Source organism: Euphorbia lathyris, chromosome 4 (genome assembly GCF_963576675.1).
Source record: "Euphorbia lathyris chromosome 4, ddEupLath1.1, whole genome shotgun sequence".
Lineage (NCBI taxonomy): Eukaryota > Viridiplantae > Streptophyta > Magnoliopsida > Malpighiales > Euphorbiaceae > Euphorbia > Euphorbia lathyris.
In genome coordinates this window covers 77,776,647-77,792,890 of record NC_088913.1, presented here as the reverse complement: position 1 = coordinate 77,792,890, position 16,244 = coordinate 77,776,647, and the positions used below count along the sequence as shown (strand labels likewise).

General features: G+C 34.9%; 1 protein-coding gene and 1 pseudogene across 1 annotated transcript; one reads left to right on the top strand and one right to left on the bottom strand.

Annotated features, from left to right (window-relative positions):
- Nucleotides 1-239: 239 nt before the first annotated feature.
- On the top strand, nucleotides 240-4,443 carry LOC136226674 (probable LRR receptor-like serine/threonine-protein kinase At3g47570). The gene is made up of 3 exons (XM_066015294.1): nucleotides 240-714; nucleotides 815-3,732; nucleotides 3,822-4,443. The coding sequence occupies exons 2-3, from the start codon at nucleotides 1,038-1,040 to the stop codon at nucleotides 4,277-4,279; spliced, it is 3,153 nt and encodes a 1,050-aa protein (XP_065871366.1). The 5' UTR covers nucleotides 240-714; nucleotides 815-1,037; the 3' UTR covers nucleotides 4,280-4,443.
- A 6,574-nt stretch (nucleotides 4,444-11,017) lies between these two features.
- On the bottom strand, nucleotides 11,018-15,810 carry LOC136226025 (putative receptor-like protein kinase At3g47110; annotated as a pseudogene).
- Nucleotides 15,811-16,244: the final 434 nt, after the last annotated feature.

The following is a 16,244-nucleotide window of genomic DNA, read 5'->3' as shown; positions in this document are numbered from 1 at the left end:
TCCATTATGTGGTGAGACAGAGGATTGAATTTCCTGTTTGTACTTTGTGTGTTCTTCTATGTGTTGAGATGTGATTAATTGTGGTCTTATTTATGAAATTTGTCTAATTTGGTTGCTGATTGAAGCAGTGCAATAAGCAGATTGCTATGCATATGATGAACAAGAATAACACATCACAGAGGGATTCTAACTAGAAAACGCAAGTTTAATTACAAGGATGTCATAGGGGTTAAGATTGCTATGATGAACAAGAATGGCACACCTCATGTGACCATATTCAAGCACAAGATGACTTCTTGACTGCACAATTCAATTGGATGTCGAATTTGATTTGTTATGGCTATGATGAATAGGAATTGCACATTTGTTTAATTTGGGTGCTGATTGAAGCAGTAAAATAAGGAGATTGTTATGGCTATGATGAACAGGAATTGCCCATTTCATATGTATTCTAACTGGCAAACGAAAATGACAGGGTTGTGAAAGGGGTTAGGATTTCTATGATGAAGAAGAATGATACATGGGTTTTATAAGACAAAACTTAACCCCTCATAGGACCATATTCAAACACAATATGGCTTCAGAATTCAATTGGCAAGTATTTCAATTGGGTGTTGAATCTACTTTTGTTTTTTGTTTTTAATGCATTTGGAAAAGGAGATCTTTATGGAGCAGCCTGAAAGATTTCAGATTTTGGGAAGAAGATAGAACCAGGTTTGAACTTCTGAGATCACAACTTGGAATATCTAGTTAGTGATGAATCTAGTACACAACTTGAACAGAAGTGACTTAAAATTTCAAATTTTCCTCGCAGCATTAAAAATGGAGTTGAAGAATGGCCTTTAGTTTGTGAACCATGGACATTTCAGTTGACTCTATACCAAAAATTTCCAAGTCTACACTGTAGTTATGGGACAGAACTTTGTATTTCCACAAACATCTTAATCTGCTACACTACTTGACACCCTAAAATATCAACAAACTTATTAGCTGATCCTCACCACTCTTACCATATCAGAACATCTGTGGAAGGAAAAATGAAACAGATTCCAGTTATTCCGCACTTAATCCTTCTTGTGCTTTTCTTATTCTTTTCAAGAATACTATGCTTTCAACATGCAAATTTCATTGCTGATTCAGGGAATAAGACCGATCAGTTAGCACTGTCAGAATTCAAAGCTCGGGTAAGCAATGATCCTTTCAAGATATTGCGGTCGTGGAATGATTCTGTTGATTTATGCTCATGGAATGGGATCACTTGTGGACACAAACATCGGAGAGTAGTGTCTCTAAAGCTGCCAAACCAAAGTCTGTCTGGAACTATATCTCATTTCATAGGGAATCTAACCTTCTTAAGGTTCCTTGATCTTCGCAATAACAGCTTCAGTGGTGTTATTCCTCAAGGAATCGCGCACCTATTTCGACTGAGATATCTGAATCTGTATAACAACACACTGATTGGAGATATTCCAGTCAACATTGATTACTGCTCAGAGCTTCGGGTTTTATCAGTAGGTAAAAATCACTTAGCAGGGGAAATTCCTGTTGAGTTAGACAATTTAAAGAAGCTGATAACACTTAATCTTGAAGTGAATTCTCTCTCGGGAAAGATACCAGTTGCCATTGGAAATCTTTCTTCCCTTCAACAATTTTCTGTGGGAGAGAATAATCTGGTAGGCAACATTCCAGATGAATTGGGACAACTAAGAAACTTAACTTTACTCAACTTGGCTACCAACTACCTCACAGGTACAATCCCTTCCACCATTTACAATATCTCAACTATCAAAGTGTTTTCTATGGCACAAAATCAACTGACTGGGAGTCTCCCAGCAAACATGGGCCTCAACTTTCCTAACCTGCAATTTTTTGCTGTTGGTGGAAATCGGTTCTATGGAAGTATTCCAGTTTCATTGGCAAATATTTCTCAGCTTGAAGTATTTGATGTCTCTGGGAATAATTTTGGAGGCCAAGTTCCAAATAATCTGGGATCTTTGAGGAGTCTCCGGATTCTGAATTTGGAAGGCAATTTCCTCGGCAGTAACACGAGTAGAGATTTGAATTTTATAACATATTTGTCAAACTGCAGCAATCTAGAAGTATTATCTCTTGATCAAAACAATTTTGGTGGTGTACTCCCTCGCACCATAGGAAATTTGTCCACTGAGCTCCATGAATTATATCTGGATGGCAATCAAATATCTGGAAGCATTCCAGAGGAGGTTGGGAATCTTGTTAATTCGTATACATTAGCCATGGAGGTTAACTATTTTTCGGGTAGCATTCCTTCTTCTTTTGGGAGGCTTGTAAAGCTGCAGATCTTGACTTTATTTGGAAACATGTTATCTGGAGAAATCCCATTATCCTTGGGTAATATCACTCACCTATATCTACTTTATTTGGATGAGAACAATTTAGACGGGAGCATAAATAATTTAAGTATTTCGAATTGCCAAAATCTTCAGCTTTTAGATATTTCCAACAATCACTTTTTCGGCAGCATAACCAACCAGATTATCGGGCATCCTTCTGTATTTACAGCTCTTGAGTTATCAGGAAACTCATTGACAGGTTCTCTACCTACAGAAATAGGCAATTTGAGAAGTGTTCAGAAATTGTATGCTTCGCATAACAGATTGTCCGGGAAAATTCCTGATTCGATCGGTGATTGTTCAAGCTTAGAAATGCTTAATCTGAGAAATAATTCTTTTCGAGGACCCATCCCTTCGTCTTTGGTTTTGTTGAGAGGTCTGCAGAGTTTAGACCTGTCTACAAATAACTTGTCTGGAACGATTCCTATAAATCTAGATAAGCTTCTGTTTTTGGAATATCTGAATCTCTCTTTCAATTATCTCGAGGGTGAAGTACCGAAAAATGGAGTATTCAGCAATGCTAGTGCAATTTCCTTGTCTGGAAACAAAAACCTTTGTGGAGGTATAGCAGAATTGCAGCTGCCACCATGTCCTGTCAAACAGAAGAAACACCGGAAGTTTACAACTCCCACTATTCTTGTTGCAGTCATTAGTTCAATTTTGATTGTCGTGGCATCCTTATTCCTCTGTTTCTTTTATCGGCGAAAGTCAAGAAAGAATCCTTCTTCAAATCCTTTTACTGCAGATAAGCTTCCTCTTATTTCATACAATGAACTCTTGCAAGCAACCGGGGGATTCTCTTCGGAAAATATTATCGGAGAAGGTAGTTTTGGCACCGTATATAGAGGAAACCTCGATCTGGAAGGAGAAAAATTAGTAGCTGTCAAGGTGCTCAAACTTCAACAGGATGGAGCTTGCAAGAGCTTTCTTGCTGAATGCAAAGCATTACGCAACATTCGGCACCGAAATCTCGTAAAGATCTTGACATACTGCTCTAGCATTGATTTTAAAGGCAATGACTTCAAAGCTCTGGTTTTTGATTATATGAAAAATGGGAGTTTGGAAATGTGGCTGCATCCTGAAGAAGATGACCTCAGTCAATCAAAGAGTTTATCCTTTCTTCAAAGGCTTCGTGCAACGATTGATGTGTCGTCGGCATTGCATTATCTGCATAATGACTGTGAACCACCAATTGTTCATTGTGACTTGAAGCCGAGCAATATTCTTTTTGACAGTGATATGACTGCTCACATTGGTGATTTTGGATTAGCAAGACTCCTTCCTAACGCTGCTAATAGTCATTCTCAAGGCGAAACTAGCTCAATTGGGATGAAGGGAACCATCGGCTATATAGCTCCAGGTTCAGTTTTCTGTGCAAAATCTTTTCCATATAACATAATACACATGTGAAGAAACATTTTAAAGTTAATTTTGTTTTATTTATTGCAGAATATGGAGTAGGCAGCCCGGCGACAACATGTGGAGATGTTTACAGCTTTGGAATAATTTTGTTGGAGATTTTCACAGGACGCCGACCAACTGATCAAGTGTTCACAGATGGTATAAACCTCCATGACTATGTTAAAGCTAAGCTGTCTCAACAAGTTATTCAGGTGCTGGACCCTGTGCTTGTCACAACACCAGAATTGGCGGCAGGAGCAACAACATCAGAAACTATTGAGAATGATCACTATGAGATCCAAGAAGATGGTGCTGCAAATTTTGTACAAGTTGGAGAAGGCGTCCGCAAATGTATTTCATCAGTCCTGGAAATCGCACTTGCATGCTCAACAGAACTACCAGCAGATCGAATGAATATGCGGGATGTGAACAGAAAACTAAATGTGATCACTGAGACCTTCCTCGGTTCTAGTAATCGTAGAGCCGGACAAATGGTGGCTCGCTAACAGGTACAAGTTTTCTTTGCCTTTTAAGTTGGAGATGGAGTTCTAATATGTGGGATTGGAACATTTGTGTGCATTTGTATTTTCCTCTTGAATTTAGATAGAATCTGTTGCTTTTATCAAAAAAAAAAAAAAAAAAGAAAAAGAAAAAGAAAAAGAAAGAAAGATAGATTTCAATGTTAGGGACAATTATTTGCAATGTTGTTTTAGCTGTAATTGAACTCAGATAAATCATATTAATTATCGGGTTCATGTCGTGCTTGTGTCATGTCAATTATCAGGTTAGTATTAAATGAGTTAAACCTAATTTAATTAAAAAAAAAATCGTATCATAATCGGGTCAGTGTCAATTTCGTGTCATGTTTTCACGTCACACGTAGTTTTACTATGTACCTATGCTAATGAGGATATTGTAATCTTTCTAAATATTTTATATCCTTTTTAGATTGACCATAAAAGTTCTTAATATCATATTGGATTCGTATAATGTATTTACAAATCACATATAATTTTACTATTTGTATTAAGGATGACACATGTAAAAATATCGGAGGTTTGAGTCGTGTTTGAATCTAATAATTGTAATTTTAGTACATTTAATTAAAGTGACATCTCATGTCAATCCAAAAAATGACATATTACCTACTAAACTAAATACTAATTTCATATATCGATTTCGTATTGTGTAATTTTGTCACCTCTAATTTTAAGGGTTGTCATAACATAAACTCCTAAACTTAAACTTTTCATCTTCTACTTCTCATCTTCTATGTGTCGCATTATAACTGGTTTATACTTATTAATTGGTGTTCGCTATGGTTACTTTGTTTTTTACAAAGTACCGTTACTTGGTGTGGTTTTCACCATTGGATGAATATCATCCAATGGTGAAAACCACACCAAGTAACAGTACTTTGTAAAAAACAAAGTAATCATAGCGAACACCCAATACCAAATAAATAAAAAATATGGATAAGGTATAAAAATATTTCTAATGTTTATAATTATGAGTAATTTTATCAATAATATCTAAAATGATGCAATTTTATCTATAACGTTGATAAGTTTGATTAATTTCAGATATTATTCAAAAATTATCTTTTCGGTCATGAATCTTGTAATCTAACATTCTTTTGCATCATTTTATCACTAATTAATAATAGATTACAATCATATGAACATACCTGATTTTTTTTAAAATAAAAAATATATTTTTTTTGTACGAGTTTGACAAAATTTTTTTTTAATATTAAGCTAAATTTATAAATATTAATCTCTAATCTAATTCTATTATTTTTTTAATCAAATCTAATTCTATTATTAAATCACAAAAAATATGAAATATATTTTTTAGAACCAACTAATATGCAATTTGTGAAAAATAAGGAACATAATAGATGTGTTTTATAATAAGGTCTAAAATTGATCCAACTTGTGAACGTTACGGGTAAAGTTGCTATTGGCTACCAATTTAAAGGTAAAATTGCTCATTTCCCTAAACATTAGTATTTTTATACTTTATCTCTAAAAAAAATAATAGCATTAATATCAGTGGCGAAACCAGAACCCAAACTAAGTCGGAACTTAAATTTTTATAATATTAAAAATATTATATCACGTAAAATTCAATAATCTTTAACACAATAATTTGGGGGGCTAATTTTAACCGTGCGGTTGACAGTAAATTTTCAAAGTCAACAAAATTTTTTTAGCCTCTAACGCGTTAAAACTGTAAAAATGTTATCATTTTTTAGAAACTAACATTGAACTAATAGAAAATTAAACATGTTTATTTTTTTTAATGGTAAAGACATAATAAAAATAAATATTAAATGTTTACTTTTTTTTAATGGTTAAGAGATATTAAAAATGAATTAAAAAAGTTATCAAAATAAAAATAAAGAGTCCATTTAAATTAAATAATAATGGTAACATGTTTTTATAATTATTGAAAAATAAAAATAAAATTAATAAAAACTTTTTAAAAGAAAATGGAGTTGGAGGGAGTTGAACATAGAACCTCTCAAAAAATAGAAATAAACATAATTAACCATCTCATCTATCTTTAAACATTTAAATAACACTACATAGGGTCAATATAATTTTTTTTCAAAATATTATCAGACACGTTTACTAATTTTTTTTTCAATTCTCCGGCAACCTGCCCGGGCTCGAGTCCACCCCAACTTCCCTGGTTCCGTCCATGATTAATATGATTTTAAAAAATACTCCAAAAATAAATTTGTACTATTTTCACTCAAATAATAGGACTACTCTCTAAAGAAACTCGCTTAATTCTCCTAATGGAGAACTCTCAATTCTCACTAAATTGATTTTGCCCTCTCAAATTGTGAGTTTTAGAGTTTCATCTGTGTGAATCTTATCAAGTTGTAGTGGTTTAATCTCTAACATATCTTTGATCCAATAATATCTTATATCAATGTGTTTTAATCTGGAATAGAAAGAAGAATTCTTTTCAATGTGAGTAGCACTCAAACTGCACAAAATAACTGATACTTTTCTTGTTGAAAATCAGGTTCGTTGGAGAACTTCTTCATCCATAACAACTCTTTATACACTTCTATTGTTGCAATAAACGTTGCTTCAGTTGTAGACAATGCAACACTTTTGTAATCAGTCAATCCGATGTTGACTTTCTTACGTCAAACATCAACCGCCATATCTGCATCTGTGTAGCCAACTAGTTATAAGCATCCCAGAATCCGTTTATCCTTTTGGTTCGGCAAAAGGGGTTCTGTTTGAACAATACAGCGCCACTTAACGTTTTTAAGGACGACATGTGGTGTGTCCTTTCTGGTGCATGTTTTACTTATTAGTATTTTTTACCATGTTTTTAGGCTAATTCGACATGTTAGAGTCGACACCTAGGATTAATGTCCGGAAACATAAATTAGATGACATACGAGCTTATATTATGTCATCTCTTCATGGTTAGGTTCGTGAATTAAACAATTCCAATGGTTTGATTAATAAAATCTTAGACTTGTCTTCTGATAAAATACCAATATTTCTATATCGTTTTTAGCCATGGCATAATAGGGCAGATCGAGTACGAGCCATGCTTTTTGCGACGAACAAGAGGATCAGCAAACCTCCCATGACCCTTGGCTCCGCCCATGCTCGTAAGATTATGACCTCTCTTCTGTCATGTTGAGGTATTTGGGCAGAGGTATAACTTACTGAATGAGTTAATACTTTCCTCATCTAGGGATGTCAACGGGTATTGTACCCGACACTACCTGATCCTAATAGAACTACTCGTACCTTGTATAAAAGGATATGAGACGGGTATGAGATCAAAACCATTACTCGTGACGAGTATGGAAATACCCCAAGGTACCCGGTACCCGTTACCTGTCATAAATCTTTTATATATTAAAAAACATTATTGTCTTTTAGATGTAAGATGAGAGATTCAAACTCCAACTTTTTATTATTTAACCATTGAGTTATACCATTAAGCCAATTTATTCTTATTGATTAAGGTTGAATTTGTGCAATTTTTTAGATGGATGATTTATTACGTTTATTATTTGTTAAATTTGTAATATTTTTTGTTTTATATATTGATTCTTAACGGGTAAGGGTACCCGCGGGTACCCGCGAATTAAATGGGACGGATATGAAATACAAAAAGTATACATGTTAGGGTAATGGGACCGGTATATGTAATTATTAAATAAAAGGGTAATGGTTTATGATTGGCACTACCCGCAGGTACCCTAATCGTTGCCATCCCTATCCTCATCCTAGTTATTTCCCTCATTTCCCATATTGATCCAAAGTCTTAAATAGGATCTGTTACGCTAGGCTCAAGTTTGAATTTATCAAAAGCCCTCAAAGAGATAAAAAGTCCTGTAAGCATCCCGTATTGGAAAATTGTCACTTGTAAGTGCAATTTATAAAGATGGTCCTCATACTTATGGGTGTGCCCAATGGATACCCGTTTCTGTGAAAGGGTGAGGATCTACATAATGCTTGACTACCACAGACGCATGCCGCGCGCTTTCCGTTCAATCGAGCCGGGTTTGGTTGGATTGGACACTATATTTTTTGAGAAATTTTACAACTATTTTTATTAAGTGATTTAGTCCACCAAACTTAGTCTGGATACCATTATCCTGATATTGCTCTCATTTTTGCTCCGACTGTAGACAACTTGATTTTTGCATTTTTTATGCACTGTAATTTTTCATAAGGTGCTCCTATATTTTGCAACCGTTTTTTCTAGAACAGGGCAATTGTTCTGAGTGTGTGTATTAGACCTGTTTTGAGTTGTGCAATTCAGAATCGTATTTTTACTTAATTGGATTGTTTTATCCTGGAGGCGATGTGACCCGTATTTCAGACTGCTTGCATAATTGTCGCAAACGTTTATTATATTCTCCACGTTAAACAAAGAGCATGAATCAATCAAATTTGATTCACTACAACCAGATCTTTAGTCACCAGCAACAAGAAATTGATGAACTTTAAGTAAAAATAAGCATTTTAAATAAATGAAAGAGTAAATGTTATCAAGTAATAATTGATTAATCAATGATCAAAAACCAATATTTTATCATTTTCCACCCCGCTTCGTAAATTAATTTTCAGTCAAGAGTTTATAGAATGGAGACTGACTTAAAAAAAAAAGTTGATTGAGTTCTTTGTTTAAAACCAAGGCTGTCTAGACGTTTGAAATCGAGAATCCACCACGATTTTTTTCCGACTAATTTGTGTTTTTTTGGTCCTTTAATGATTTTTAACTGTCTATATGCTGCCTAAACAGCTATGAACATAAGTATTTTTTTTATTGTGAATTTATTTTTTTGTTTTATTATAAGTCACTTTTAAATTGTTTCAACGATATTATTAATATTTATATATTTTTAAATATATATGTTACAAATATATATGTTTTTCTACATTAAATAATTTTGTATTATTATTTTTAGATAATATCGTGTAATACATATTTTAATTAAATTTTATATAATAGTTGGTTAATCCCGAGTTATTCTTCGAGGACTCTACACATCCGACCAGCGTATATGATTGTTTTACCTGTTAACTTGTACTTATCACAATACAGTCCACATAATTGTTTTACCATGTCATCTATTCAATTGAAAAAAAGGCATCTAAAGCTTCAAAGACTGATGTTGATCTGTCAAATCCAAACTGTATTGCTTCCTAGTCCAGCTATGTATATCCGACACCGATGTTGGATGATTCTTAAACCCGTTTTCAATAGAGAACTTAGCTTCAAAAAGCCTAATCAAATCAATTGATTCAATATATTTATTGCTGCCTTTTTAGGAATGTGAACATGCCAATGCCAATACATAATTTTGTATGAAAAGTCACAAAAATAAGAACTTAACTTTTAACCAGATGATTGTAAATAAGCTTGAAATGATGAAAAAGCTTGAGGTTTTTTTTGGGTAAAGACAGAAGGCTTTAAACCCCAAATAAAATGATGGTAAATTATATAAATAGCTTGAAGTAGTTAACTGAAATTAAAAAAATTACAGACTTTAAAAATATCAATATTCTCCCGGGGTTTCCCCGCCAATTCTGCAATTTATTCCACAAACGATCTTTCAAATGCGAGAATATGGGCCGCTTCGATCGTCCCACAAGCGAAGGAACCCCAAATATCGCCATGTGGAAATAGGGTTCGAGACCCCAGAATAAAAGAAATACCCTCAGCGAGCTCCAGAGTCACGTTATTATTGCACATCAGACCCAAGAGAAATTAACTGCTTGCCTTGATGCCTCTTCATATCTTCCCAGAATATCTTTCATCACCCAGCTCTCTTTCATAGATTTTGTTGCTTTTCTACTATTCATATCATTTATATTCTCCTTTTCATACTTGCATTGTTAATTAAGGGTTTCATTTTGCAAATTTAATACTTTGAATTTGTAACTTCTGCCATGGGTTTTTTGAGCTTCTATCATAGTTATTATAAAGGCGCGCTTATGGCGCATGGCGCACCAGGCGCAGGCCTTAGCGCCATGGCAGCCCCATGGCGAGGCGCAACTGCCATGGCGCGCGCCTGGTGCGCCATTTTGCGCCAAGAGGCAGTTGCCAAAGGCGCACCAAGGCGCGCCTTGGCAGTTAGAGGCAGTTATGGGCAGTTTTTTGGAATTTTTGGCATTTATTTTTATCTATCCGGAATGGAACACGTGTTCTATTACCAAAAAGTATTAAAAAGGAGAGAGATTATACATTTTAACTAACTAGAAGACGAAGAGACTCTTTGAAAAGGAAGAGACAGAGTCATTTGAAGAGTGAGAGACATAGTCATCTTATTTATGCTTAAGATATTTTCATGATTTAGTATTCATTGCATTTTTATGTTAGTTTTATAGTTTTATAATTTTTATTTTTTTAAGTGCGCCTTGTCTCGCTATGGCGCGCGCCATGCGCCGTGCGCCAAGGCTCCAAGACCCCTTGCGGCTTAGTGCGCCATGCGCCTTTAATAACTATGGCTTCTATCATTGAAATAGATTACTAAAAGATAAAACGGTCATTGTTTCACCTTAAAAGATAAACAAATCAATATTTTTTTAATACTAGTATACATATTTAACATTCTTATACATACATATACATGAATTTGGATTTGCTTTTTGAAATAATAAGTTTCAAAGTTGCGAAGCAATTTCGAAAAAAAAAAAAGCAGAAAAGAAAAAGAAAAATTGAAGTAACAAAAATAATGTCAAAACCAGATTAACAAATAAAGGGGCTCAAATAATAGTAAATGTATTAGATCTAAAATCTATTTATCTAATGCTTATGTTTTAATTATGTGTTTTGTGTTTTGAAGAAGATGAAGTTACTCGTGTACTTACAAGTAAACTTGTTTATATAATATAATATAATTAAATGATGTTAGAAAAAGAATTGTATATATTAATTAATAAGTATAAACCAGTTATAATGCGACACATAGAAGATGAAAAGTTTAAGTTTTAGGAGTTTATGTTACGAGAACCTTTTAGGTCACAAAATTACACACCATACGAAATCGATAGTATTTAGCTTAGTAGGTAATATATCATTTTTGGATTGACATAAAATGTCACTTTAATTAAATGTACTAAAATTACAATTATTAGATTCAAACACGGCTCGAACCTCCGATATTTTTATATGTCATCCTTAATACAAATAGTAAAATTATATGTGATTTGTAGATACATTATACGAACCCAATATGACATTAAGAACTTTTATGGTCACGTTTAACATGTTAATCCAAAAATGATATAAAATATTTAGAAAGGTTACAATATCCTCATGTTTCAAATGCCATCATTAGCATAGGTACATAGTAAAACTATGTGTGACGTGAAAACATGACACGAAATTGACGCTGACCCGATTATGATACGATTTTTTTTTTTTTTGAATTAAATTAGGTTTAACTCATTTAATACTAACCCGATAATTGACATGACACAAGCACGACATGAACCTGATAATTAATATGATTTATCCGGGTTCAATTACAGCTAAAACATCATTGCAAATAATTGTCCCTAAGATTGAAATCTATCTTTCTTTCTTTTTTTCTTTTTTGATTTTTATAAAAGCAACAGATTCTATCTAAATTCAAGAGCAAAATACAAATGCACACAAATGTTCCAATCCCACATATTAGAACTCCATCTCCAACTTAAAAGGCAAAGAAAACTTGTACCTGTTAGCGAGCCACCATTTGTCCGGCTCTACGATTACTAGAACCGAGGAAGGTCTCAGTGATCACATTTAGTTTTCTGTTCACATCCCGCATATTCATTCGATCTGCTGGTAGTTCTGTTGAGCATGCAAGTGCGATTTCCAGGACTGATGAAATACATTTGCGGACGCCTTCTCCAACTTGTACAAAATTTGCAGCACCATCTTCTTGGATCTCATAGTGATCATTCTCAATAGTTTCTGATGTTGTTGCTCCTGCCGCCAATTCTGGTGTTGTGACAAGCACAGGGTCCAGCACCTGAATAACTTGTTGAGACAGCTTAGCTTTAACATAGTCATGGAGGTTTATACCATCTGTGAACACTTGATCAGTTGGTCGGCGTCCTGTGAAAATCTCCAACAAAATTATTCCAAAGCTGTAAACATCTCCACATGTTGTCGCCGGGCTGCCTACTCCATATTCTGCAATAAATAAAACAAAATTAACTTTAAAATGTTTCTTCACATGTGTATTATGTTATATGGAAAAGATTTTGCACAGAAAACTGAACCTGGAGCTATATAGCCGATGGTTCCCTTCATCCCAATTGAGCTAGTTTCGCCTTGAGAATGACTATTAGCAGCGTTAGGAAGGAGTCTTGCTAATCCAAAATCACCAATGTGAGCAGTCATATCACTGTCAAAAAGAATATTGCTCGGCTTCAAGTCACAATGAACAATTGGTGGTTCACAGTCATTATGCAGATAATGCAATGCCGACGACACATCAATCGTTGCACGAAGCCTTTGAAGAAAGGATAAACTCTTTGATTGACTGAGGTCATCTTCTTCAGGATGCAGCCACATTTCCAAACTCCCATTTTTCATATAATCAAAAACCAGAGCTTTGAAGTCATTGCCTTTAAAATCAATGCTAGAGCAGTATGTCAAGATCTTTACGAGATTTCGGTGCCGAATGTTGCGTAATGCTTTGCATTCAGCAAGAAAGCTCTTGCAAGCTCCATCCTGTTGAAGTTTGAGCACCTTGACAGCTACTAATTTTTCTCCTTCCAGATCGAGGTTTCCTCTATATACGGTGCCAAAACTACCTTCTCCGATAATATTTTCAGAAGAGAATCCCCCGGTTGCTTGCAAGAGTTCATTGTATGAAATAAGAGGAAGCTTATCTGCAGTAAAAGGATTTGAAGAAGGATTCTTTCTTGACTTTCGCCGATAAAAGAAACAGAGGAATAAGGATGCCATGACAATCAAAATTGAAGTAATGACTGCAACAAGAATCGTGGGAGTTGTAAACTTCCGGTGTTTCCTCTGTGTGACAGGACATGGTGGCAGCTGCAATTCTGCTATACCTCCACAGAGGTTTTTGTTTCCAGACAAGGAAATTCCACTAGCATTGCTGAATACTCCATTTTTCGGTACTTCACCCTCGAGATAATTGAAAGAGAGATTCAGATATTCCAAAAACAGAAGCTTATCTAGATTTATAGGAATCGTTCCAGACAAGTTATTTGTAGACAGGTCTAAACTCTGCAGACCTCTCAACAAAACCAAAGATGAAGGGATGGGTCCTCGAAAAGAATTATTTCTCAGATTAAGCATTTCTAGGCTTGAACAATCACCGATCGAATCAGGAATTTTCCCGGACAATCTGTTATGTGAGGCATACAATTTCTGAACACTTCTCAAATTGCCTATTTCTGTAGGTAGAGAACCTGTCAATGAGTTTCCTGATAACTCAAGAGCTGTAAATACAGAAGGATGCCCGATAATCTGGTTGGTTATGCTGCCAAAAAAGTGATTGTTGGAAATATCTAAAAGCTGAAGATTTTGGCAATTCCAAATACTTAAACTATTTATGCTCCCTTCTAAATTGTTCTCATCCAAATAAAGTACATATAGCTGAGTGATATTACCCAAGGATAATGGGATTTCTCCAGATAACATGTTTCTAAATAAAGTCAACATCTGCAGCTTTACAAATAGAAGAAGGAATGCTACCAGAAAAATAGTTACCCTCCATGGCTAATGCATACAAATTAACAAGATTCCCAACCTCCTCAGGAATGCTTCCAGATATTTGATTGCCATCCAGATTTAATTCATGGAGCTCGGTGGACAAATTTCCTATGGTGCGAGGGAGTACACCTCCAAAATTGTTTTGATCAAGAGATAATGCTTCTAGATTGGTGCAGTTTGACAAATATGCTATGAAATTCAAATCTTGACTCATGTTATTGCCAAGAAAATTGCCTTCCAAATTCAGAATCCGGAGACTCCTCAAAGATCCCAGATTATTTGGAACTTGGCCTCCAAAATTATTCATAGGAACATCGAATAATTCCAGCTGAGATATATTTGCCAATGAAACTGGAATACTTCCATAGAATCGATTTCCACCAACAGTAAACGATTGCAGGTTAGGAAAGGTGAGGCCCATGTTTGCTGGGAGACTCCCAGTCAGTTGGTTTTGTGTTATAGAAAACGCTGTGATAGTTGAGATATTGTAAAGGGTGGAAGGGATTGTACCTGTGAGATAGTTGATAGACAGGATGAGGAAAGTTAAGTTTCTTAGTTGTCCCAATGCATCTGGAATGTTGCCTACTAGATTATTCTCTCGCACAGATAATTGTTGAAGGGAAGACAGATTTCCAATGGCAACTGGTATCTTGCCTGTGAGAGAATTCCTTCCAAGATCAAGTCTTATCAGCTTCTTCAGATTGCCTAACTCAGCCGGAATTTCCCCTGCTAAGTGATTTTTACCCACTGACAAAACCTGAAGCTCTGAGCAGTAACCAATGTTGACTGGAATATCTCCAATCAGTGTGTTTTTATTCAGATTCAGATATCTCAGTCGAAATAGGTGCCCGATTTCTTGAGGAATATCTCCACTGAAGCTGTTATTGCGAAGATCAAGGAACCTTAAGAAGGTTAGATTCCCTATGGAATAAGATATAGTTCCAGACAGACTTTGGTTTGGCAGCTTTAGAGACACTACTCTCCGATGTTTGTGTCCACAGGTGATCCCATTCCATGAGCATAAATCAACAGAATCATTCCACGACCGCAATATCCTGAAAGGATCATTGCTTACCCGAGCTTTGAATTCTGACAGTGCTAACCAATCTGTCTCATTCCCTGAATCAGCAACGAAATTTGCATGTTGAAAGCATAGTATTCTAGAAAAGAATAAGAAAAGCACAAGAAGGATTAACAGCGGAATAACTGGAATTTGTTTTGTCTGCTGTTTCATTTTTCCTTCCACAGATGTTGGAAAAATAGTTACATATGTATGGTAGAGCGGTGAGGATCAGCTAATTAGTATTTTGATAGTTTAGGGTGTCAAGTAGTGTAAATATTTAATGCATATTGGTGAGGTTTGTGAAAAGTACACAAAGTTCTGTCCCATAAACGTGTAAAGTTAGGAGTTTTTGGTACATAGTCAACTGAAATGTGCATGGTTCACAAACTAAAGGACATTATTCAACTCCATATTTAATGCTTTGAGGAAAATTAGAAATTGTAAGTCATATCAGTTGAAATTGTGTACTAGATTTAATAAAAAAAAATTATTCTTTTTTTTTTATAAAAACAATCTTATTTATGCGGGGTTTTTTTGCAGTTATCAATGTTGACAGAAACTCTATATGGCACTTATTTTATTTTATTTTTTTGAAAAGGAAGTATATGCCACTTATTTTTAAGTTCTAATGCATATTTACAATACTACTCATATAGCAAAGTATATATATATATATAACCCACAAAAGATCTGCATTTACATCCAAAAGTGTTGAGATTTTTCTTAGAAGTTCAGACCTGGTTCTTGCAATGTCTGGGAAGATGCCTACTGGTTTGCTCATTTGCGCTGAAGTGAATAAGTTTGAAGTCCTCTTCCTTAAATAATGGAATCTCTCATCAGCAACGGAGGCACAAAACAAAAGCTCTGCTTCAATTGTGGATGATGCTACAAGAGAGCGCCTCATATTGAACTAAAAGAGCATAATCCGGAGGTGTTTTTGTTTCGTAATCATCCAAGCATCAGCCCAATCACCATGTGCATATATCCCAGGGGTCATGTTTTAGACTGCAGATTCTGTCTTCTTCCCGAAATCCGTAAACTTTTCCAAGTCGGACTCAAGAAGGCACATTCAACATCCAATTTGTGCTTGAATCTGATCCAACTTGTCTTATAACACCCATGTATCATTCTTCTTCATCATAGAAATCCTAACCCCTTTCACATCCCTCTCATTT

Bases quoted from the DNA above. Each gene is read 5' to 3' on its own strand.
- LOC136226674 (XM_066015294.1), top strand. From the start codon at position 1,038: ATGAAACAGATTCCAGTTATTCCGCACTTAATCCTTCTTGTGCTTTTC. The intron at 3,733-3,821 runs GTTCAGTTTTCT...TATTTATTGCAG, and splicing joins CATCGGCTATATAGCTCCAG to AATATGGAGTAGGCAGCCCG.